General features: G+C 40.7%; 1 protein-coding gene across 7 annotated transcripts in view; it reads left to right on the forward strand.

Moving 5' to 3' along the window:
• OtopLa (proton channel otopetrin-like a) overlaps positions 1-25,702 on the forward strand; it is a 317,850-nt gene that overhangs the window by 112,203 nt on the left and 179,945 nt on the right. For 5 of the 7 annotated variants that reach the window (XM_083119032.1, XM_083119038.1, XM_083119040.1 and 2 more), the window contains exon 2: positions 23,562-23,749. In XM_083119032.1, coding sequence (XP_082975158.1) covers positions 23,585-23,749 — 165 coding nt within the window. In that variant the 5' untranslated portion in view covers positions 23,562-23,584. Of the gene's footprint in view, positions 1-11,309; positions 11,390-23,561; positions 23,750-25,702 lie in introns of those variants that run through there. The other 2 variants (XM_083119034.1, XM_083119035.1) reach the window with 2 other exon arrangements.

Genomic DNA, 25,702 nt, shown 5'->3' on the forward strand with positions numbered 1-25,702 from the left:
TATAATAAAAAATCCACAGGTTCCTTTACAATTTTATACATATCAATGTGTACAGAAGCCTGCATCTGGTACATATTATGAGTTTGATGCTACAAATTCATTCTCCAGTATACAATATGACATGCCTGATTTTGTAGTGGTATTGTTTCAGACTGGAAGGCACAATAATCAGGAAAAAAATTCAAGTAAATTTGATAACTGCAACATCAAGAACATATATCTTAAAAATGGCAGAAATGAGGTCTTTCCTAGAGAAAATTACAATTTAGACATGTCCAAGGATGATTTCCTCAAATTATATGAGGCATTTTCGGCTTTCAAGAGGGTCACTACAGGCAATACTGACATGTATTACACACCAGATGAATTCAAAGCACAGAGACCCATGTTTGTAATTAACACTTCAAAAAGGAAACAAGTTGTGGTGAATGACAGGACAAACATTAAAATTATCTGTGAATTCCATGAGGCATTACCTGATGACACCATATGTAGTGTTATTCTCATAGGGGAAAAATCATATGTTTATGATGTAAGAAATGAGAGGGTCACAGAGCAATTCTAGAGGGTCTCTGCATATAATATTTTAATATTTTAGATAAACAAATTGAAGCTGGGGTCCAATTAAACTTAAACTAGAAGTAAATATGTGTGTGTGTGTGTATGTAGCTTTTTGGCTTAATTTCTGGTGTAGCCAAAAAATTGACAAGTTTATGGACAACAATCTCACAAAAGTGCCTTTTATAAGTATAGGCACATCAATCTGAGGGGGTTCATACTTTCTGAGAAATTCCCGAGGGCATTTTTTACAAAAATCTTGGATTAGGCAGGGTTCCACACTTGAGCAAAAAGCTCATATGGGCATGTTGAGCTTGTTTTAAGTGTAGGTAAATCTGCTTGAGGGGGGTTCATACTTTCTCGGGTTTATAATACAGTCAATACCACTACTCATTTCTTCAGTATACATTTTCTGAAGATCCGAAAGCATAGGCGTGACTTGGAGGGAGCAAAAGGTTGAGAGCACAAATCGCACCCTGGGTAGATATTAATTTTCAATTGTACAAAAAAGTTGAACATTTGCACAGTGTATTGGGCTGCAGCTGAACAGTCTTTTTCTGCAATGAGACGTCTGAAAATATGGCTAAGGTCAACCATGAGGCAAGATACTATTGGACATAGAAAAAGAAACTGTACTGGACCACAAAGAAGTATTCAGGAATTTACAAAGAATAGCAAAAAGAGAACACCTAGATAAGACAATTATGTAATTTCTGTAAAATCTTATTTTGTTTCACGGAACTAGTCGGAAGTGCTTCTCAGTGCGTTGCCTTGCAGCTTTATAATTTGTTCATTACTATGAACACAGGATTACCCAATAATAACACACTTAAAATATGCCTTCTTTTTCCTAAGAAGAAATGTGTTCTTTAATAAATTTGCAACCATCTACAGAATTTATTCCTTCCATACAAGTAACACTCAACATAAACACAATTCAATTTATTTTGGATAAGATGGTTTGCGAATCACCTGTTCTTATGGACGTCCCTCATGGAAAATGAAAGTCAACCAAAAAATCATATATTTCAGACAAACAATTTCATTTCAGTCACAGTAATATGTTAATGTTAATTATTGATAGAGTATTGCAGAAACATGATAACTTCAAACCGAAGCTGTTTTTTTTGAGGAGACAATACTATTACAGGATAATACGCGTCTTTCGGAACAAAACTACATTACAAGCCCCTCCCTAGAAAAAATCCCCCGAACGTCCATGCCCGTTCCCTAAGGAGAATGGCCTTGATGAAGTTCTTCATAGATAAAAGCATGAATAATATTAGCCCCAGTTAGCCCTCCCAAGTCGACGGACGAAAGTGAGGGCCTTCCCGATGTCGCAGTGGTAACGTCGTCGCCTTTTAATCAAGGAGTCCCGGATTCGATGCCCGATGGAGACACATAGTGATTCGAATACCACTTTAAACTGTAGGTCCATTTCCGATAGCCTTTCTGTGCATAAAGGCGACTTAAAGAAACAAATAAGTGACTTGCTCTTTCTCTACGAAGTAATTTACGGTATAATAGACGATTCCAACTTTTTAGTAGCCGTAACATTTAATGGTCTCGGTTTTAAAACACGCCGCAAATACACTTCACTGCCAGAGAACGAAAACATCAATCTCTCCGGTGTGGAGCGTGCAACTCTTTCAACACCATTGCAAGTGATAATAACATCATTAATGTTTAGAGCACTATAATTGGTTTCGTCCTGTTGGTCTCTATAAATAAGTAAATATATGTCTATGGACACTAATGATGCAGCGTTGATTCCTGACTTACCAATGCAGATATTGAAGAGGTTTTCTCGGGCAATCAACCACGTGATTTCCTTGAAAAGGAAAGCTTCAAGAATTATTTAACGTAGACATTCTCAACAAGAGTCGATACATTGAGTGATATCAATGGATACAATGAGATTTTCTTCGCAAAGTAATGTTGTATTCGATTAATGCCTTTGATAATTGAATCGGCAGGTTTAAGAAGGGAGTAAGTCCAAAAAAAGTAAATTTGTGGGAAATCAAAAAGAACTATAAGTGGTAGGGATTTATTTCCTTCTTACACCTTACGTTGATTTCAGGGTTCTTTATCTTCCTCTAGGGACTGCTTTTTATACATTTCTTCACACTCACGTGTAGAGCGACGCTTTCCGATGTCGAGTACAAAAGGTCATTTTTCCATTTTTTGGTCTTCATTCCCTTCTTAAATCTGCCGATTCAATTACTAGTGACTTTAATAAGCTGCACTTTTTTTTCTAATCACCATGTCGTGTGTTAAAATAGAACTCTTCGCGCACTCTTGAATGTACCCAAACACTCAGAGTAGTAATACGTTGGCTCTTGCATGTGGAACTAAAGGGAGACACGTGTTTACAGCTGTATTTTTGGCGGTGCAAGAGACACTGGCATGAGAGAGAAAGAGACAGGCGAAAGCAGAGGGAAATAGAGCGTAAAGAAAGGTGGATTTCGAGGAAAGAACACAGAGATATAAACACGAAGACCCAGAAATAAATTGAGAGAGAGGAAGAGACGCTATAGGAAACGAGGAAGAGAGAGAGAGAGGTGTGGTTTCCGAAAACAGAAATGCATAGAAAAGCAGTGCTGGAAAGACACAACGATCACAGAGAGAGAAGGAATAAGAAAGAAGGAGAGAGAGAGAGAGGTGAGGATAGAGAGAAAAGTAACAGGGAAGTCTTCCCTATTGCGATAGAAAGGATCTCAGTTAGTGTTCCTTTCTGTTTATGAGAGCCAAACAATAAAAAGTCATCATTCGATATAATAGCGACACCAAGCAATATTCCATTAGGGCACCTCCAGTTTGTAGAAAAGCATTCACGATCATGACGCACGCGGTACCAACAGACCGAGATGACACGATGCACGCTTTTGAGCCCAGGCCGGGCAGTTTGTCGTGTCAGTTTAGGCAAAGTGCACATTGTAGCCGCCCATATTTTGAAGGGGTACAGTGCACACACACACACACACACACACTTTATATAACGTGTATGTGTGTGTATATGTATGTATGTTATCCTCCAAATAAAAAACACGTTCCTGTCCCCACTGTTTTGGTATGAAAGGTTGTATCTATTTCTGATGATTCGTTTAAAGCGAAAATTGTCGTCTGTCGCGTGTCTCTTGTCCCATCGATGTGAAATCTCCAATACATTCCAAATTACTAAAATTTTAAGCAAAAGTACTTGTACAGTTCAGCATCGGTCTCGTTTTGGTGACGGGATCGAGACTTTTCTCCCGGTACCATTCCTACCCAACAGCAAGCATCAGAAAGTGTCTTTCCATATTCTTCTTCGGCGCTTCATTCCTAACCAACAGCAAAAATCAGAAAGTGTATTTCCATATTCTTCTTCGCTGCTTCATTATTACCCAACAGCAAACTTCATAAGTGTATTTCCATATTCTTCTTCGCTGCTTCGTTCCTACCCAACAGCAAACATCAGAAAGTGTCTTTCCATATCCTTCTTCGCTTCAGACAAGAAAGTAGCTCCTTTTCTGGTACCTATACAGCTCACCCGAAGACGCCCAACCTCCACAGCACCTTCCCCCGTACGTCGTTTGTGGTTGTTTAGCTCCAGCATCCAACGGGTCTTTGTGGAGTGGACGATGAACAGCATTTAGTGACGAGAATGGATGCATGTTTTTCCGGCACAGCAAGTAATTCCCTTGGCAAGAGGAGAGTTTATTGATTTTATCTTTGGTGTAAGCAGCATCCGTAGAAGGATCTGCCCTCGTTGACGTCGAAAATAGAACCGGAGGAATCTAGTACGGCGTGGCGTTCCTTCGCTCTATGTTCTCTTTTTTTGGAGAAGTTTTCGAATTCCTTCTGGAATCGCTCTTCAAGGAGATGGAGAGAGAAACAGAGAGAGAGAGAGAGAGAGAGAGAGAAGTAGAGGTCGATAGAAGGGAATTTAATTTAGGCAGAAGACAACCGCGTTCTGCAAGAGATGATGCCCTTGGAATACATATGGTGGACGTTACATACGGTGACGTAAGTTCATGGTGATTTACTGTCATTAATATCGATGCAAAAGCGGGTTAATCACCATCCCTGAGATATTATTTTTTACCTATTATCTCATATTCATACTCTGATGGTCTCGAGTTGCAAATTCCTGTCTCATTCTCCAAAGGTCCCGGGTTCGAATCCTGGCCGGTCATGGATGTTCTTTGTGAGTGTCCCTTCATCAATTTCATTGTATCATCACTTAGCCTCATCTTCGTGATTATCCAAAAGTGGCAGAAATTCGAAGTATAAAAAAGAAAACAAGTCAATCAATCAATCAAAGCCTGTCTTATTCTCCGTCTCGTCTCCACAAGTCTTGAAAGGTTTGGTCTCGTTCTCATATCGACTTTTACAAAGTTGTCTCGGTACCATCGATATATACAGATGTGTTCATTTGCTTATCGATGAATTCTTCAGTAAGTATTCAAAGATGTCATTGTATTTGATTTTGATTATCTGCTAAATAAGTATTATTAATGTGTTTTAACTGACAAGAACAAATATTTCTTTGACATCATTAACGAGAGGAAAAAGAAACGAAGATATTTTTATGAAATTAAGAACTTTCTAACTTCAGAACCTAAGTTTCTAGCTAAAGAAGTTAAAATGAGAAGATACATTTTTTGTTTTGTTTTTGGACACTGCTGTCCGATCAAGTTTAACGTTTAACTGTAATATAAATTTCGTACAATAATGTTGCATGATTCAATTTTTTGTTGCATGTTACAAATTGGTTGTTTAAACAATTTTTGCTGTTACGAGAAAAACATCCAACAGACTTCTAAGTTCATTACATTGCAGTTACTCTTTCGTTCTTTTAATAGACCGAAGCTAGTAATATTTACGAGTATTGACCTGTCACCAATAAGAAGTTAACGTTGTCTACTTTCTTAAACAAGATAATGACGAGAAATTCCTTCAATAGTGCCGACCTAAAGCTTCTTGAACAACCCGGGCAAAATCTCTGAATGATTAAAACTCTTTGCAGTGTGTGAGAAGAACTTTATACTTTGCAAACAGTTTGGTATCCTACACAAGCACTGGACTGTGGACCAATGACCAGCTTTTGTGCACCCCTATCTCTAACCCTCTCTCTCCCTCATCGCTCATCCCTTTCAGGGTGTTTATAAAGAAAACTTTGTCTTGAAAGTAACCATAATTTATTTAAAATATGAAAATCATTTTGAGAATATTGCTTTTCTTATTGGCAGTACAAGGTTATGCATTTGTACCCAACCTCAAATGAAAAACGCATTTGATGATAACCATTGGCCTAGCTACGAATTCCAATCAAAGTGAAATCGAAGAAAGAAAGTAGTCTGTATGTGAAAAAATATGTAAAAATACTACATTATTTTTAATGACATTTCTTAACTCTCCATGTTCTTTTAATGTTACTATGTACATGGTAGAAACCAACCAATCGTGTTGCACTGTTTTTGAAGTCGAGAGCAGGTTTAATCAACCATATTAATCGACCATCATCAGATTATGTTATACTATTTATATACTTAACCTGCTTAATTGCTTTACCGTAAGCTAGGTTTTGTAACGGTGTTAATTGTTAATATCGAATAAAGTGGCAGTGGCGAGCTGAAGTTGTATTGGATGAAGACCCTTCGATTAGTGCAAAAGTGGAAAATAATGTTCCGAGAACTGAAAATGGGAATAAATATCTTCCCTTACAGTTTTTGATAATTATTGATTTAGTGATTGGTTTGTTTTATTTAGCTTTCTCCCACTTTTGCCTAATCGCGAAGATGAAGATGAGTGATGATGTGATGAAATTGATTCAGGGACACTCACAAAGAGCACCCATACCCAGGCCGGGATTCGAACCCGGCGGTTGTAGCGCGCTGAGATAACCACTAACGGAGGTTAGCAGTTTCTGGTAATGTTACTGTAAAACGGATTGATTTACATTCTTTACTTGCGACGTGTCGTTTTCTTACGGAAATATAGGAAATTCAGAGATAGATAAGGATGGAAAGGGAGGAAGGAAATTGAGGGAAAGAGATAGGGTCAGTCTTGGTGACCATGGCAACTGAAACAGAGCCCAGCTGAAAATATTTCCTCCATCCTGTAGCCCGACCAAACTACATTCACCATCGAAGCAATGTGAATACACCAGAGATCGAACCCAAAACCCCTTGATTACAAGACGACACTCTACCGTAAAAAAATAAAATAAGGGGGGGGGGGTGGAACCCCCGAAGTAAGCCCGCTTCCTCCCGCATACATTCGGGGGCTTTAAATAAACCAGGACGTCAGTTGTTTGTATTTAATCCGTTCCCCCGCCTTTTAATTTTAATACTTATTTATTTATTTATTATATTATATAAAGGTGATACAAGTAGTACAAAGTGTGGACCCATTCTGGTGCCCAGAACAGGCCTTATGCGTGAGTTTATTAGTCTTAATATTTTGAGATAATAATAGAGATGAGTATTTATAAATTGTAATTACGCGTCTATTTGAATTTCATGATATTTTAGTGCTGGGTTGTCCATTTTGATAAAAATTCTGGAGTCCAGCACAGTTTCTTGAACTTAATGACGTATCGGATGTGATGAGCGTATGTTAGAAGGGGAAGAAGTGCTGTTGTGGAGAGGTTGGGTAGGTTGGGATACGATTTAGCATGGCACTCGCTCTGGGTTCCAGAACTTGGACTAGACAAAGTATTTCATTTATGTTTCGTAGTTTTTTTACAAGGTGTGTCTCTACCGTGGAGGTCATGTTGGATATATTTTGTCCTCACGGCGATGACGTTTAATTTTTGTATCGTAGTGTATTTGCAGCATTTTAATTTCCGCAGCCAATGTTGTTGGACTCTGGTTTTTGCGAAGGGAAAGCGTTGCAGAAGAACGAAGGCGACGTCGAGCTGTCAACCCGTTCGGTCGCCGCTGAATGCTCGGCTGAAGCCGTTGTCTCGACGTCAGAAACAGTGGTGTTCCTCATTGTCAACCGCGCCAAAGCCTCTTAGCGATGTCTCCATGATCGGCCTCGAGAATGGCATCCTCCGTAAGCAACAGGATGCGGTTGACGTCTCGCCTGACAACGCCCTGGTTATCGGAGTTCCAGATATCTTCTAACAAACGACAAACGTAATAACAATGGGGAAATTGAGCATCGGCTACAGCGGCAGGTGTATAACCGTGATTATCATCATTGTCAGTTATCTTGTATTCGTTTTTCCATGGCCGCCATTAGGAAACGCAAAGTTAATATACGAGGGCTAGTCAAAACATAGTGAGAATATATTTTTTTTTTATATCACACCACAGTGAACATGCAGCGGTGAAACAAATTTGAGCGAGAAGAACGTGTCTCGTGGAATCGGCAGATAAAATTGCAAGCGCATATGCGCATACGTCTGGCAACACTGCGCAAACAAAACACGAATGGTCGTACATCGTATGCTTTTCACGTGTGAGGTGCCAAAGTACTACTTACTTATAGTAAACAAAGAAACCTCGGACTGTGTAAGGAGACAAGCGTACGATGTGCACAAACAATCAAGACTTGGTTACGGATCATACATAACCATACATTCGCAATTATCTCGCTATTGGTTCGTTTGAGACCCCATGCTTACTGATACTTTTTGCTCCTACTATCGTGTACTTTTCACAGTTTCAGTTTGCGCTATCTCTTCTGATACACCCTGTATACAGGGTTGCCACATTTTGAAAAGCACAAAATTCAGACATGTTCCACACTTCACATGAAAGTCCATAGTAAAAACAGCATGACGAGAATGATCATTAATATTTTTTTTTAAAGTTACCAATGTTAAATGGCGTGCCCAAGGGGGGTTGGTGCGGGCGACATAACACCCCCTTTGGCCCGGAATTCCTAAAAAGAAAAAAGGCAACGACAGAAAAATATGGCAAATTTAGGGCTGGGCACTGAAAGAAAGTATACGTAACCCTCCCTTTCGCCCTGTAGATGTTATTGTATACCAAATTTGTGATGAAATCAATAGAAGGAATAGAATGAATCAATTTCAGTTGGTAAAGGGACAACGTTTTTCTTGGTCTGATGTCGAGACGTGACCAGGGAGCGAAACTAGATCGCTTTTGGCCAATCATGAATAACAATTTCGTCTCCAAAATGCGATCCAATAGCATAAAGTCAGGTACGAGAGACATACTGATCAATCACATTTATTTAGTGACAATTTGATTGCCTTTCAAAGTTCTGGCCCATTATTTTTACATGTGATGATAATTTAGTTTTGAGAAATTTTGCGCCCCATGCAAGACGACGCCCGCCGCGGTCCGTCTTTTCGCTCCACCCCCGGACCAACACTAACAGACTGTTTCACCACTCTGTCGATCAGCTTCTGACAACCGCTGAGCGGGTGTTGAAGGGTGGCACGTGGGCGTTTGTGGGAAGCTTCTATAACAAACGGAATCTGTCAGCAAGAAAGACTTTCGTAGGCAGAAAGTAACTCGCGTGGAACGCGTCACAAATATAGACACGTGTTTAACTTAGTGCCACGTGGAGAGTGTTCATCTCAGTAGACGTAATCTCAAACAAAGGGAACTAAGTACTCGTACAGAGAAATATTGTCGACAATTTCTTTTAAAAGTGCTCCCCTCCCCGATGGCGTAGAGGTAACGTCGTCGCCTTGTAACCAAGGGGTCCCGGGTTCGATACCCGGTGAAGGCACAATGGTTCGGATCCCACTTTAAACTGTAGGTCCAGTCCCGATTAGCCTTCCTGTGCATAAAGTGTACTTAAAACGACAAATCAAAAGTGCTCCCGCGTAGCCAAATGGTTAACTGACAGCCTTCAGTGCGAGCGTCCATAATTCGGTGTTGACAATTGGGGAGCTACTTGAAAACAAGAAGTAGAGCGCTACGGTCTCGAAAGTCAGAAAACTGACTCGCTGACCACGAGTCATAACTAGACCTTGGATTTTATGTTCTTAACCTATCTTTACCTTTACAGGTATGTAAGAAATAATAAGTTATGTCAGCGATTCGTTAAAAAATGCAACAACTGATGAAGTATTATATTGCCTAAAGAAAAAAGACGTATTTTGCTTGTTAGAACCTATTTTAGGTTTATGCGCCTAAACCAAGCCTTTTTTTGGGGGGGAGGGTTATAGATTTTTAAAGGTTTTACAGAATTTTTATGTCACACAGAAGCATTTGATTAGTTCGGTCTTAAAAAAAAGATCAATGACGAACGTGTTTGAAACGTACTCTCTGTCGATTTCCCTTCCTCCAAGCCCATGGTGATTTTTCAAAGCTCTAAACAAAGCGAAATGTCTGGTGCCACTGTTACCTGTACAATCCAAAGTGGTCTGATCTGTGTGGTCTTGCTCACTTTCGCGTCACTTCGGTGCTTTGTGACATTCACGCCTTGCAAACTAACATTTCAGCATTGAAGTTTGCACCACTAACTATGTTTTTGTTGAAATATTATTTTCAGCTTATAAGATGATCCTCACAGACAAAATTGCGGAGTTTGACTGTGGATAACATGAAAAAAGACTTTTGCCTAACTGTACGGCGAGGAGTGGATTTGAATAGAAAATCTCCAATGGTAAATTCTGCCATCGCCGTAGGGTTAAGCAACACACATAACGTTATGCAAGATAGTGCGTATTCAGGATATAGATGTCCCATTTTCATTGTCGGTGACTATACCTAAACAGAATTCTTTTTTAGTTTTTTTTTAACCTCTTCAGGATTTTTCGAGCCTAACTGAATATTTTTAGAACCTATTTTAGAGTATTTAGAGCCTATTTTAGGAACCGAAAAGCACACACACCTAAATATCCGAGGTACAGTCATAATATAGCGACGATGGAATTCGATTTGTTGACCACGTGTCATAACACTTTTCGTGATAACATTTGTTCTCTCGCCTTCAGGTTGATAGTTTCTTTTTGCCGTTGGTGTACTCAGTTTCCAAAGGGTCAGATCTTTCGGATCTCGTATTGCCTTCACTTAGCACTCTATTAATAGCTAAAATTGTATTGTACACTGGATTTTTCTTCAAAACCTAAGAAATATTTCTCTACACCGCGTCCACAAGTGATCCACACTTTCCACAGAGGCAATTGTTTTGAAGACTGCCTCTTCTGAGCAGTACATTCCCTGGTTTGTAAAAGTATATTTTAAAATGATTAAAGAAAGTGTATTAAATATGACAGTGACAGAAAATAAGTAAATATTATGTAATTATAGAGCATAATACGTACATATATCTACTTTAGAATGCACTTGTTTAGGCTCTATTTGGCCGAAACTTCATTTCACTGATTTGATTTGAAAATGTTAACAGAAAAGCACAAGTAATTACATAATTATGCGGGCACTAATAATAATTATAATATCCTTTATGTGCACAAAGTGGACTTTCGACAGAAACTCAAAAATTCCGCCACAGGTCATAAGCAAAATGGACTTTTAATCTCAACGTTAAAACCTCCTTCAACTGAAAGTGTGGCACATTCAGAATGCAAATTCACACTTTTTATTCGCTCCTGAAGGCATTAAACGTAGATACAGGTGGAACCCGCGGATAACAATGACTCGGAAATGGCTCTCGGAAAGCATCTGACAAGCTTTGTAAATTGGCGTTCTTCCGTTTTACGAGAAACCACGCAAAATATCCCCGTGAGCCTTGCGCAGATGGGCGTACGCACGGTTACGCATCGATCGTGAACGGAGGTGCTGCGTCGTACACGCTTCTACGGTTGTGCTCGCTTTCGGATGAAATCCCTTTTCTGGTTGTGGCGCAGTTTTTTCGTCAGAAGAAATGGCTGGCGGTAAAAAGCGGGAAGAAATAGCAAGTAAGTAGCACACACACAAAAAAAGTTTCTGTCGTCAGACCACACGAGGGGGCAAAGATTTGGTAAGTTTGCCACCCAAATAAATCGCACAGCCGTAATTCCACTTTTACGAGCAGGACAGCTTTCAAGTTTCGACCGCGACCTTAACGTCGATCGATAAAGACTTGGTAACGTGACGTAGCGTGTTAACTCAATTGCTTAACAAGGAAAGTATTTTTAGTACGACGTCAATATTGTGAGTTAAGCGGCTACAAATACGTATAAACGACCATCTTTGCTTCGCGGCTATATTAAAATTTGGTTTTATTTCTAATTGTTCAAAGCTAGAAAATTCCAAAACATTGCAAAAATCTCTATTATTGGGAGCATTTGGAGAGTTGTTTTCGTTAATGTAGCAAACACATGGACGCCATAATTGCACCCTGCTGCCTAGGCGGACAAGTGCTTTGAGTGGTCGACTCACGAACTCGCCATCGGAGTTCCTGGGTTCGAGTTCAGGTCTGGATATTGGTGTGTGTCCCCCTTCACCATTTTCACGTAATCATAATTCATCCTCATTGTCAAACGAAATATGTACACTCATCGGCAATAAAAATGGGACACTAGATCATGGAATAATCGCTTCCCTGCAAGGTGTTATGTGTGTTGCCTAACTCTACGGCCATAAGTGGATTTTAATAGCAAATTTGAAATGACAACTACTGGGTGTTCCATTTACAACGCAACCCGGAGTTGGGGATAGTACAACTTTTGAACCGGAAGTGGTACACATATAATCCTTATACGTACCAAATTGAAGCCTTGTTCATGCATGTATTTTTAAACCGGGTAACAATGATTGGATTTCATTAGTGTCAACGCAGTGTTGCCAGATGTAACGGGAAGTGCAAATGAATTTTTTTACAAAGCATGAAAAACGGCACATAACAGACACATGTACGGACATGCCATCGGTAATTTTCAGTTTGGTTAGGTGGATTAGCTCGGCATCTATGGCAGTGAAAAAGAGAAACGTTCATTTGTACCGATAGCCAATCGGATGATGCGTCTTTAAGGGGGAACTAGGAAAGTAGTTGATTTTAGAAATTAAGACTGTGCATTGGCAACACTGCTGGTGTTTCAGTGCCACAAAAGGGTGTTTTGAAACTGTATACATCGTGCAATTACTGAAAACAATAAAAAATAAACTTGGAAATTTTCATGAAAATAGTGTTACTTACATGCACCTGGCAACCATTCGATGCATCAGGAATGGAAACATGACTGGCCTTTCCTCTGTTTCTTTCCAAGCGGGGAATATGTAATCTCATCGAATGGTTGCCAGCGATTATTTCAGGATCTAGTGTACCATTCTTATTACCGGTGACTGTATAAACGCGCACCCAGGTAATACAAGATAGAAGGTAAAATACTGAAAACGTTTTTAATGCACTTCAGAATTCTAAAAAGGGCGAGTGTCGATTTCTTTATTTCTTTCATGAAATCCATTAGATAATTTGACCCACCCCCAGCCATAACCCCTTCCTCGGTTGCGATCAGGTGGTCACAGTTATGTCGTTGGAACATCTCACATTGGACTTATATGCCATGCCCAGACCGACCACTTTTTTTACGTTTGCAAATTGTGCTCGCTACGAGTTTAAAGTCAACTTTGTGCACAGATAGGTTAATCGGGACTAAGCCTACAATTTAAAGTGGGATCCGAACCGACATGTGCGTCCACCGGGTATCGGATCCGGAACCCCTTGATAGCAACGACGTTACGTTACTATGATGTCATCGGGGAACTCCCTATGCTCCGTGAAATTAAGCTGATGGGTTGAGTGCTCTGGTGTCACACGTGGAAAGCATAGCGAATGACAGCCAAGAATCGTTGATCCACGCATACGATTTGGCAACGTTCGTCATGCAGCGTTGCCTAGCCTCAGAGGCATTTCACCTTTCAAAGGGAAATAGACCGCTGTCATCCATGATCATTTCAATAAATATGGATCACATTTTTGTATCACGCGTGAACTATCCAATTTGCGAACAGATGCAGCGGCAGCGATGTGGCAACACTGCAGATTCTGCCATCCGCCTGATCCCGTGTTACCGACCATAGGACGAATCCTGGGAAAGGCGTGTTTATATGTTCTCGTCTATTCCATAAATTCATAATTCATTCTCATCGTCATGATAGGTAGTAAGGCAACATGAAATTAGTAAATTCCAAGCTGTTCCAACTGCTAGCCACTAAAATCAGCTTAAGAGTCACGGAAACATAAAGAGTACCCGGCATCTTCGAGGTCTCGAAATGGATTTCATAGAAGCAGATTCGATTTACTGCCTCGTAAGGCATAATGGAGAATGCAAAATTCACAAACAGCGCTCGGTACATGTTCATAACTCAGTGTGATGATGAAGAAGACTCGCACTGATGAATTTTTCAACATGCCATGCTAAGCAACCTTCACAATGGGAAACCCTCTCTGAACAGAATCGTGGCCGAACGCGCTCAGCACTGGATTCACGATCTCGCCACTGGCGGTCCTAGGTTCGCGTCCATGGGTTCCTTTGCGAGTGTCCCTTCATCTCCGATCCGTATTGTCGCGATTAACCTAAATAGTTAGAAAAGCGACGTAAAATAACAATTAGAATAGAATCGATGCACATCGGTGCAATTGAAAACGATAGGTTTCGTATCCGTATCATCCCTTGTGAATGGTACCATCTCAGCATTCAATCGAAGTGGATGAAGGAAACTACTAAATTTCCTCATTGGAGATGCCTAGCGGTAATTTCAACCGAAGCCATCTCCGTTCGGCATTTACCCTCACACCTATCAAGTTAAAGCGCTCTCTCGTAGTCAAATGATGTCGACGTCCGTGGCGCTTAGGTTAACACCCCATGCTACGATTCCAGGGGTTCCAGGGTCCGAATCCTGGGTAAGGCATGGATGTTTGTGTTTGTCCACGATGAGGGAATTGCTGAAACTGATAACGGAAAGAATTAGAAATCGAGTGACTGTTTTTTTTCTTTTGTAAAAAAACTGTTAGCGCTCTCACCTCTGGTGCGAGCGATCCCGAGTTTCATTCTCGTTGTCGACCCAGAAGACCCAGAATTTTGATGACAATTGTTGAACCACTTCAAAGAAATGTCATCGGAAGCCAGAAAGCAGTGGCGATGGGATTTCGTCCATAAGTTATACAATGAAAAGCAGCTTGGCAGGCCTTGGGCCCTTAGAAGGCCTGTTGCGTCATTCATAATTTGGAGAATTTTTAACATGGTGATCCTATCCATCGTATAAAACATGCTTTTCAGAACAGTGACGGGCCAGAACAAATGGAGTAAGAAGGCAGAGGAGGCTGGAATAATTTCTGACTGGATGTCACCACTAATATACCACTAAATACCATAACAAATTTGGATATTTGCAATAATTTATCTTGTTTTACCAGTTTGTTGGGGGTGGGCCGCCCCAGTTCCCTTCTGACGTCGTCATTGAGTCAGGACAAACACAAGAGTAATTCAATTATCGTACACTCAACGTCAAAAGTGGTGGTAGTTTAACAAGAGATGACCAAACACCCTCACAAATGTGCAACCCGTCTTACTACGATCGTTACGTAACCCTGTGCGGGAACTCTTGGGTCACGTGATCCTCACAGGTAGTTTGTATCGACGTCGGAATCGCGTGCCGCTCCCCGCGCTACCTGTCGGTTAATATCGACAAAGTTTGCAGTTTCGGCTGCACTTACGTCTAATGGAGTCCACGCGAGTCGGGGCGCATTCACCTCGGACACGTGACTTGCTCCCACTGGGACCGGGTCAACAGCCGCCGCTGCAATGTAAACAAATGAAATGCGTCCATAGAAAGGAACATTGAGAAGGGTAAAAACACTATTGTTTATGACTATTGGCAACTTGCAAGGCTGGTGGGTTAAAAATCATGTGATGTTCTCATTTCGGCTTGACGAAGTATTGTTGATTTAGTTTATTTTACTTCGCTTTTCTGCCGCCTTTGGCTCATCGCGAAGATGAGGACGAATGCTGATAAGATGAGGTGGGTGAAGAGACGATCACAAACACACGACACGAGCGCCACGGAGAATTATACTGGCCCTGAGTCCAGACGCCAGAGCATCGTTAGTCTGCGAAATGTACTGCAGGGTTTACTACTTGGGTGGAAAGGAGGTTGACATTTGGGCGTTTTTAGAACCCCTGATCGTAGTATAGATAATTCCTAATTTAATTATAGATGTCACCACTGAAATTTCTCGACCCGAGTTCTGGTGCATGCACAAGTTCTTTCCATCTAAGATAAAACATGAGAGGCCATCCTCTTCATCCCTCAGGGTGAAATGGTTGCAGTGGCGCTGTAACGTTTTTGATTTAGGGTGTCTTTTAACCCCATTCTTTTTACAACACTACTGTTAACTACTACCTCTGTGGCGAAGTGGGTTGAGTGGTCGATTCAGCGATCACAAGTTTCAAGTCCTGGTTTGTGCATGGGCGAGTGTGCATTCAATTTCAGCTACTCATCCTCATCGTCGCGGTTAGCCAAGAATTACAAAGCGTCATGAAATGAAAAATACATAAATATACCATACGTGTACGTATACTAAATATAAGGGATGACACAGTGTGGCATTTTATACCCGTCAACTTATTTTAAGTTTCGTTTATGTACAGCTAGTCTAATCGGGACTGAACCTACAGTTTAAAGTAACATCCCAACCACTGTGCAACCCGGGACCTTTTGCTTACCAGGCGACGACGTGACTGGTACGCCATCGGGGAAACCCACAGCCCATCAGCTCTCAAGAGTCCAACCCCTTTTCCGTCAAGACAAGATGAACCCTATATTTTTCAATCAAAATGGAATTCAGATTGCTTGTGCTTCTGCCATTGGAAGAGCACTTGTGAAAGCAACGCATTTCCAAATTGAATCCGGGCTGATTGTTGTGCATTCGAAACTGGAAATAGAACAACAGAGAAAGGAGGAGGGAGCTAAACAAAAGCTGGCTGCGGTTCAACACAACAATAGTTGTCCATTAGGATGTGAGAAACGCAAGACAAACATTCACGAAACGAGCGGGAACATGTGGTTCCTTTCTTGGTCGTTCCGTCCCAGTACGTCGTTCATCAAGACCCGTCTTGTTTTCTCGTTCTTCCCTCGTGACAGCAGTCTGCTTCCGTTTTGTTCTTTCTCTATTCCTGGAGAGGTCGTTCGAGATTCGCTCATAAATTGGCAAGATATCTCCATGGAAGGTCAAGGGAAGGTCATTTGCCTCCAGGAAAGGAAAATTGCCTAATTATTCTTACTTTATTCCTTTTATTTGTATCGCTAGTCTGTTTTCCCCTTTTATTCCCGTTTTCTGTCCTAATTTCTATATTTTCTCTATCTGGCTAGGTTTCTGAATCCTTTTCCTCTCTTCTTTCGAAGTCTTGCTTTTTTGACTCGGTTTTTTAGTTCCTATTCTTTCTTTCTGTGTGTGTGTATATATATATATATATATATATATATATATATATATATATATATATATATATATGTATATATATATATATGTGTGTGTGTGTGTGTGTGTGTGTGTGTGTGTGTGTGTGTGTGTGTGTGTGTGTGTGTGTGTGTGTGTGTGTGTGTGTCTCTTTTACGTTCGTCTCGATTTTTCAGGTATCTTCCTTTTCTTTACCTGTACATATTTCTCTCTCTCTCTCTCTCTCTCTCTCTCTCTCTCTCTCTCTCTCTAGCTCACACACACGCGCTCCCTCGTTTGTTGATTTCCTTCTTTATCTTTTCCCGGTCTTTATTTATATTCTTTCTCTTTCTCTCTTTTATCTCGACACGTAAACAGGACGTTAACATATCCTTCCTAAGTAAACAAGTTTCCGATTTTGCTCCATCCCCCCCCCCCCCCCCGTTTAGTACCGACATCGCACTTTCAAAATCGAGACGAGAACTAGGCTTCCTTTTTATTTCTATGAGTCCTTGTTCCAAATACGACTGCAACAAGAACGAAGGAGTTCCAATTCCAAAAGTTCTAAAACAAGCATGCACCGTGCATGAAATTTTTGTAAAGCAAATTGTTTTCATGATGTTCTTGACCCCGCGCTTTAGTAAACCCCATGGCAGAAAAAACAATTGCTTTGTATGGTTTATTGCGAGTTTATAGGACGTTGGCGATTCCAATTAAGCAAATGGCCTCCCCGATGGCGCAGTGGAAGCGTCGTTGCCTTGTAACCAAGGGGTCCCGAGTTCGATACCTGGTGGAGGCACATGGCAAAGTGGTTCGGATCCTACTTTAAATCGTAGGTCCAGTCTCGATTAGCCTTACTATGCACAAAGTGGACTTACACCAACTCAAACCAAACCAATTAAGCAACTAATCTGATTTTTCATGACTTCATGTATTGTTTTGACAGACTTAACCAAAATTATTGAAATCATTTTCTAAACAGAGTATAACATTCAAATCGTATTCAAATATTTCATTCAAAAACTGTTGATATGCACTACTCGTTTAATTATATAGAACTAGCTGATTTCCCGGCGTTGCCCGTGTATTTATTTATCCCAATCTTCTATTAGACAGGAAAATAATGAATTCTAACTATAGTGTAAAATGAACTTGGAGTTGAACGGCATTGGGAGTGTCACAATTCATCTTAGCGAACCCGAAAACTATGTAATTATACTAATATCGGTCGTTTTACATGTCACCCCCTTCCCACCCCCACCCTAGGGGTGCCAGAGGTGTATTGGAGTTAAATAGCATTGGGAGTGTCACAATTCATCTTAACGAACCCGAAAACTATGGACTCTACACTAATATCGGTCGTTTTACATGTCACCCCTTCCCACCCCCACCCTAGGGGTGCCAGAGGTGAGGTGTCTTGAAGTTGAATGGACTATTCATCTTAGCGACCCAGAAAACTATGGATTTCACACTAATATCGGTCGTTTTACATGTCACGCCCTTCCCACCCCTACGGGTTACAGGGGTGTCTTGGAGTTGAACGACATTCGGAGTGTCACTATTCATCTTAGCGACCCCGAAAACTATGGATTTCACACTAATATCGGTCGTTTTACATGTCACGCCCTTCCCACCCCTACGGGTTACAGGGGTGTCTTTAAGTTGAACGACATTCGGAGTGTTACTATTCATCTTAGCGACCCCGAAAACTATGGATTCCACACTAATATCGGTCGTTTTACATGTCAACCCCCTTCCCAACCCCACCCCTAGGCGTGTCTTGGAGTTGAACGGCATTGGGAGTGTCACTATTTATTTTAGCGACCCCGAAAACTATAGATTCCACACTAATATCGGTCGTGTTTGATAATGTTAACATGTCACCCCCTCACCCCCCATCTCTAAGGGTGCTAGAGGTGTCTTGAAGTTGAAGAGCATTGGGAGTGTCACTATTCATCTTAGCGATCCCGAGAACTATGGATTCCACACTACTATCGGTCGTTTTCGATTATTTTTACATGTCACCCCTTCCCACCCCCACCCCTAGGGGTGCCAGGGGTGTCTTACCCCCACAGTATTTCTTTCCAGATTGCAAGGGATACATGTACCAAGTTTGGTTGAAATTGATCCAGGCGTTCGGGAGTTATGACCGAATAAATACACACACACACACACACACACACACATGTATTTTGATATACAATAGATAAATTAAAACATGAAGTGAAAAGATTATTTTACACGAAACAATGCAATTTCACTTCAACGTCAAAATGAAAAGTAAGAAGAGAATTAGAATAGTTGGATCTTGAAGACATTCAGTTTTGTAATTAAATATAATGAAATTCGCATCAGTATTCAGTAGACAAGGAGCCAAAAATCCCTGACTTTTGCAGACCGCTGATTTATTTTTTATTTTTAGGCCCTGCCTATATTCTGCTCCTAGGCCCCGCACCCGCGTAACTATTGTTATGTTATGAATGTTCCATTTTTTTCACACAGGGTGGGGATAACGTGGGCCCCTCGGTTGAGCCTATGATGATATGTCTAGGCAGTTTCATGAAAGGCACAGACGAATTTCATCTTTCTTCACTTCCACCATGAAGTTTTTTCTAAATTCAGCCCGCTAATGGATGGCGAAGTCTGTGTCCTTTTTGTTTGTTAAACGACTTATTAAACCTGTGTTTACCTTCCTTGGGTGCGTGCGCTGGTGTCAAGTTTCATTCATTAAGTGGCTCCCCCTGGGGCGAGGGACGGCTTCGATCCCTTTTAACTCCCAGAAAAGAAGCCCTTTTTTAAATTAAAATGGGGTGAGGCGGTGAGGTCGAGCTCATAGAAAACAGTTTTTTGTTCATATTAATTAATCTAATTAACGGGTCCGGTTGCTAGGTGCAAACAATTCGTTATTCATCTAATTGAAATGATGCTTTCGTTTACATATGTAAGTTTTCTGTTGAAAATTCTGACTAATTGAAATTAAAATGTTGGATGATTCGGCACTAAGGTTATTTGTCACGATAAACTCCCGTCGATGTTGCCAGTTCTTGCAAGGAAGGGTCAGGGTGGTCGGTGGAGATTTCACTTTCATATGGAAAGTTCAGAAGAGGGCATAAAGTGGGTAGAAACATAAAAAATGTGGCAACGCTGTAAACGTAGTCCCGAGCTATATTTCAATGTACGGTCACGGGCAATAAAAATGGGACACATAGATCTTGAAATACTTCGATGCATGCCGTTATGTGTATTGCCCAACTCTACGCCGGTGGTAGAAGTAAGTGAAATTTACCATTAAAACTCTCTCATCGCCGTAGTGTTAGGCAACACACACAACACTAGGAAAGGGAAGCGAGTATTTCAGAATCTAGGTATCCCATTTTTATTGCCGGTGACTGTACATCAGTCGAATATTAAATACAGTCTCGCGAGTCATCACCCTCACCTTAGATTTCCTTTCCAGTCTCGAAATAATACATACATTTCTTTAAAAAGAAAAGCAATGACATAAGTTTTGGCACATTTAAACAGCCAATTCTTTGATATGTTTGAGTACGTATCATATTGCAAATAAGTGTAGTCGAAATTTGCTAAACTTCCGACCAAGAAGAGGCTCTTGGTCTACGTTTCGCTTCGAATTTACTGCTCTGCCCCATCTGTCTCAGTACCATCAATGCAGGGGGGGATGTCTCCTGGATTTAGGCAGGGTGTTTCGGATGAATCATCTTCGAGGGGTCGTCGATAATTCTTCCTCCCGTCTCGTCGGACAAAGAAGGCCAACACGCAATCAATATACGCATCTTCTCTTTTCACGTAAAGCGTCTCTCCTGTACAGTACTTCCCTCTCCCTAGGATGGGAATAAGATAGTAAGTATGCGCGATTATAATCTGTGCAGCTAAAACTCTATCTGACATCATCTGTTAGTTCACACAACAGTATCTACAATTATATAACAACGTTCGGGTTTTCATGCAAGATTACGTATCGTCATCCTGATACGGAATGGAATAATGAACGGAATACTGTACAAACTAAACATACATAATTTTCGATTCAGTCTATATGGCGTGAAGTACCAATACCTTCTTGCATACAGAGCCTGCGCAGAGATTTTGTTTATATGCAGCGTCATCAGTGGCATGTCACAAATCACAAGACAAATCAGCTTTAATCGTCCTAGTTTGAACGATTATTGTGTTGTGATTCATTGCTTTCAGACCGAAGCAACAAGCGACACTGATCCCTTCGGTGTTTAAGAAATCATTCAACATGCATGCGGAAACAACAGACCGAAGCGACATAGTGCACGGCATTGAGAAAACGGCCCAGTCCGAGGGACACGTGCACCTAGCCGTGTCTCTTCGGTTTGAAAAGGTTCCATTGATTACTAAGGATTCATTCCCACGTGACACGTACGTACCACCTCCATGGCGGAGTGGTTAGCACAGCGCGCTTCGCTAGGGGTCCCGACATCGAATCCAGGCCTTGATATGGGTGTTTTTGTGAGTGTCCCTTCATCAGTTTCATCATATTATCACTCATACTTATCTTCGTAGTTAGCCAAAAGTGGCAGAAAAGCGAAGCAAGATAAACCAAACCAAGCGACACGTGTGGCTTGCCGTATGTCGCATGCCGCTTATTGCTTTGGTCCAAAAGCTTCCTTGAAGGTCCCAATTAGCCTATCAGATTATAAAATGGACTTAAAGTTTCTTGATTTTACACAGTTTTTGAGTTTCGATCCTCTTTGTAACGATATATTGCATATGGTATGCAATACTTTATGTCCTCCCGCAGCCCCCCCCTCCTCTCCAACATTACTCATTAGAAAACTCCACGAATTTTCACTTTCTGTTTCGTGGCCCTCCCAGCAGGAACTCTGACGAATTTCTTGAAGGGATAACTTTGTTTCCGTTGCCATCGAAACGCTAAACGTTAAGAGCCAGGAGAACGGAAGCGAAGTTTTCGGCAGGAATTAAGCCTTCTGATTGCTCCAGTTCCGCTCCACCACATGTCAAAGTTTCCTTCGAGACCTGGCAATCGTGGGTTGACACTCGCCTCGCTAGGGAAGAAGCACGTGTTGCTCTGGGAAACGACGAACCAGCGTTGTCTTGTTGCTAGGCTGGAAGGGAACACGAAGTTCAGGTGGGTGATTATAGTACTTCCTTTTTTGGATGGTATTAGGTGTTACTGTATGTACGTGCGAATATGGTGGACCATGATAAACGCTGTAGCTAAAAATTGCTATTTCCGGGGAGATAGTACTAGAATTTGGCATCCTCTTCCTTCTGCACACACAAAAGATGTTATTCGGGTTGTTCACACTCCGTTCTGATATCACAACACCGAGGAATCCGTAGCAAAAATTATATCAATCTTGAGTCAAATGTCTGTTAATTACAATACAATTCACTTATTAAAACATATCATGAGTAAATGTTTTACTATATGTCGTCTTTCTTAATATCATTTACAATGTGTATTTTTTCAACGTTCAAAATTGTTTTTCTTTCTGTGTTTATTCATCATTTCGAATGATATATTTTGTATTTCAGTATGACCTCTTTTTGGTGAAATTATTGAATTTTCTTATTTTATTGATAGAAAGTGAGGAGCGATAGTGAATAAATAATTGAATACAACCTTTTTAAAATTAAAAATGTTGAATATATAGAGATTTTCATGATCTTCAGTAGGGATATTTTTATCCATAAATTATGGTCTCCAGTTAGGTTACACCATCGGCGAACTTCGCCGGCGGGTTCCTTCATCAATGTTATCATGTGATCACTCATCATCATCTTCGCGATTAGCCAAAAGTGGCAGAATAGCGAAGTAAATTAAAAGAAATCAATCAATAAATGTATGGATGTAAGATATAAGTTTGTGTATAAATAATAGGCTACTTAAAACACTAATTTAACATGACACATAAATTATATGTGTGTAATGAATGTTATTTATATGTATAAAACAATACACACACACAAAGTTGGTCCCTCCGTCAGCCTAATAGCTATGTCCCTGTCTAAAGAAACTATTTTCGTTCACCGTCCAAGCACGATAAAAATGATAAAGAAGCAAGAATATTGGATTATAGAAAGAATACAATTAGATATTGTATATACATTCTGTCAAAAAAGTACCGGGAATTGTTAAATAAAACGCACAATTTTCATTTATTCATCAATATTTATTTTGTCGCCTTCAAGGTAGGCTCCATTTGATGCAACACACATATGCCAGCATTTTTTCCAGTCTTTGAATCACTTCCAGAACGAGGCATGTCTTCGACGATCTCTCGGCCCTCCTTGAACGCTTTGTACCACTCGTAAGCCCGTGTTTTTGATAAAACTGATTCACCATAAGTATTTTCTAACATTTTTAGCGAGTCAGCACACGATATTCCGTTCGCAACTCAAAATGTAAGGCAAACTCTTTGTTCAATAATTTCGTTCATTGTAAAAATCGTGATGCACTACTGAAGTGGACTGATTCAACCAGCTGTTGTAAACAACTTACGGAAAAAAAAATAATTAAAAAATCATTAGCGCGGGCCTTTTAAATTACAAATTCCCGGTACTTTTTTGACAGAATAGTACAGATTTGTTACCAAGAGTTCGATTCAAGAAGATTGTGAGATATGGGTTAAACAAAAATTTGCATATATGGGTCATTCATACAAAAATGTACTAAATTGATGTGTTTGTCTTTTCAGGCGATCGGTAGCGGAGAGGCGGGATGCAGCGCTGTCCGTACCTGCAAGAGATGAAAGAGCGCTTGCTGCGACACACGCGGGACTCCAGCTCGTCTAACCCGGAAGTGAACACGATCGACTCCCAGGACGCCGCCATGGAGAAGGAGGTGCTAGAGGTACAGGAAACGGCCGTGGGGACAGTCGTCAAGGTGGGGGCGTCACGGGCCGTCGTGATGCATGCTCCCTCCTGTTGCCTGCCTTGCTTGCTCTCTCTCATTCTTTGTTTTGTTGGTATGGGGTTGTTTTTCCTCAGCCTTTTGGTGTGTAGTCGAGTTCCATCCCGTTCTCGTTGTTGCTTCCAGTTGTTTTCTAGTGGGTCGCAGTCCTGCAAGCCAATCGACAAAGGGCACCAAACTTGATCCATCCAACCTGTCTCATGGATTGCTTTCAATTAGACTTATGAAGAGCCTCTCTCATAGGCGTATCGTGGCGGGAGCAAAGAGGTTTATTGCCATTTACAAGTTAATCGTACTTTTGTTAACCTTCTGGCAGATGAGAAACAAAGTTATGTGTAATTTTTATGATTTCACATGAATAACAACAGATTTAGCAAAACAGTCCTCCACGCTATTTGTATGGCATAGAAAACTTTTTTTATTTTGCTTCCCCCCTCCAAGTTAGGTCCCAAATTACGCCTATGGTCTCTCCGATGTCTCGTTGACGCCTTGTGTTCAGGGGTCTCGAGTTCGAAACCCAATTCAGGCTCGGTTCCCACTTTAAACTGTAGTTCCAATCCTGATTAGCACAAAAACTAAACAATCAAAAGTATGGACCATCATCGCTATTTACGCTATGTAAATATCCAGTGTTGCAACCTTCTAAAGGTCTAATTTCCCTTTCGAAGGGTCAAAATTTACCATTGCAAGCTCTAATTTCCCTTTCTCACCCAATTATTCTCTCCGTCTAAAGAAATAACAATAATTATAAGTGATAGAAGCAGCTTCATTGACCTATGTTCATATATGTTATGAAAAATGCTAATCAAATTAATCACATACGTGATTATAGCCAGCCTCCTCGCTGCCAGGCCAGATGTCTCAGGTTTTACACTCTGGTTAGGCATGAATTGTGTTTGTTGCATCACCCTTATCATAATTTCATCACTGTCGCAAGTAACGTAAGATGTAGGAAAGTGACGTAAAAATAAGCAAAATAGAAATATACACATAAGCTTATATAAGCTTTGGGTATAAATACCCAAAGGACTGAAATAAATTGCAACAAAAATTATGAATATGAAAGTTGAACATAATACCGGTATAATCTGTACTAATATTGAGTATAATTTCTTCAAATTTCCCTCAAATTTTGGTATTTTTTTAAATCTAATTTCGCTTCTCGCTTAAAATTCTGTTCGAATTTCCCTGCAATGGGGGAAAATTCCATTCTGTGGCAACACTGGAATAAGCTCCTTGTCAAGTCCATCCCAAGTTAAAGTACGGGACACGTGGAAACCCTGGTACGTACCAGAGCTTCGTTAGCCTCCTGCAACATCACAGTCTCCAGGGAGAGACGTTGACAGAGGAGTGTCTTACGAAATTGACACCTTATATCTAACCTATCTGGATGTATTGTTATTAAAATTCCAATCGTAATAATGCTACGTGAGTAGGTTAGGCAATTCAGGTTTGGTGTTCTTAAAGTTGTTTTCGCGACGCGTAGAATATAGGTGTGCGATTAGTAAGATGCGTTGTGTTTAGACATGGGTTTCACTTTTCGCACGTAACTGCAGGATAATCCTCACCTTTACTGTGTGATATTTGAATTAAATCCAGTTGATTGTAGTAATTTCATTCGACTACCAAACCGATGACGTCACTAGAATAAAAAAAAGGAAGATGCGTAAATACTAGGGGATTCACACTTGACTAGCTTAATCTACTTAACTAGAGAGGTAAGAAAAAAATGTGTGCGCTGTGCATGTTAAGAGAGTTATGACTCGTGGTACGTTTGCTATGTATTCATTTTGAGTAGGTTGGGGTTGATAGACTTGGTGTTTCCGCACTGTCGTTGTTTTGTTTTTGTGTGACGTCATGCATCGAATGGCGTGACTGGTGCTACAGTGGTGTATAAACAGTGAAACCCATGCAGTAACACTTGGA

Source organism: Lepisma saccharinum, chromosome 3 (assembly GCF_977018435.1).
Source record: "Lepisma saccharinum chromosome 3, izLepSacc3.1, whole genome shotgun sequence".
Classification (NCBI taxonomy): domain Eukaryota; kingdom Metazoa; phylum Arthropoda; class Insecta; order Zygentoma; family Lepismatidae; genus Lepisma; species Lepisma saccharinum.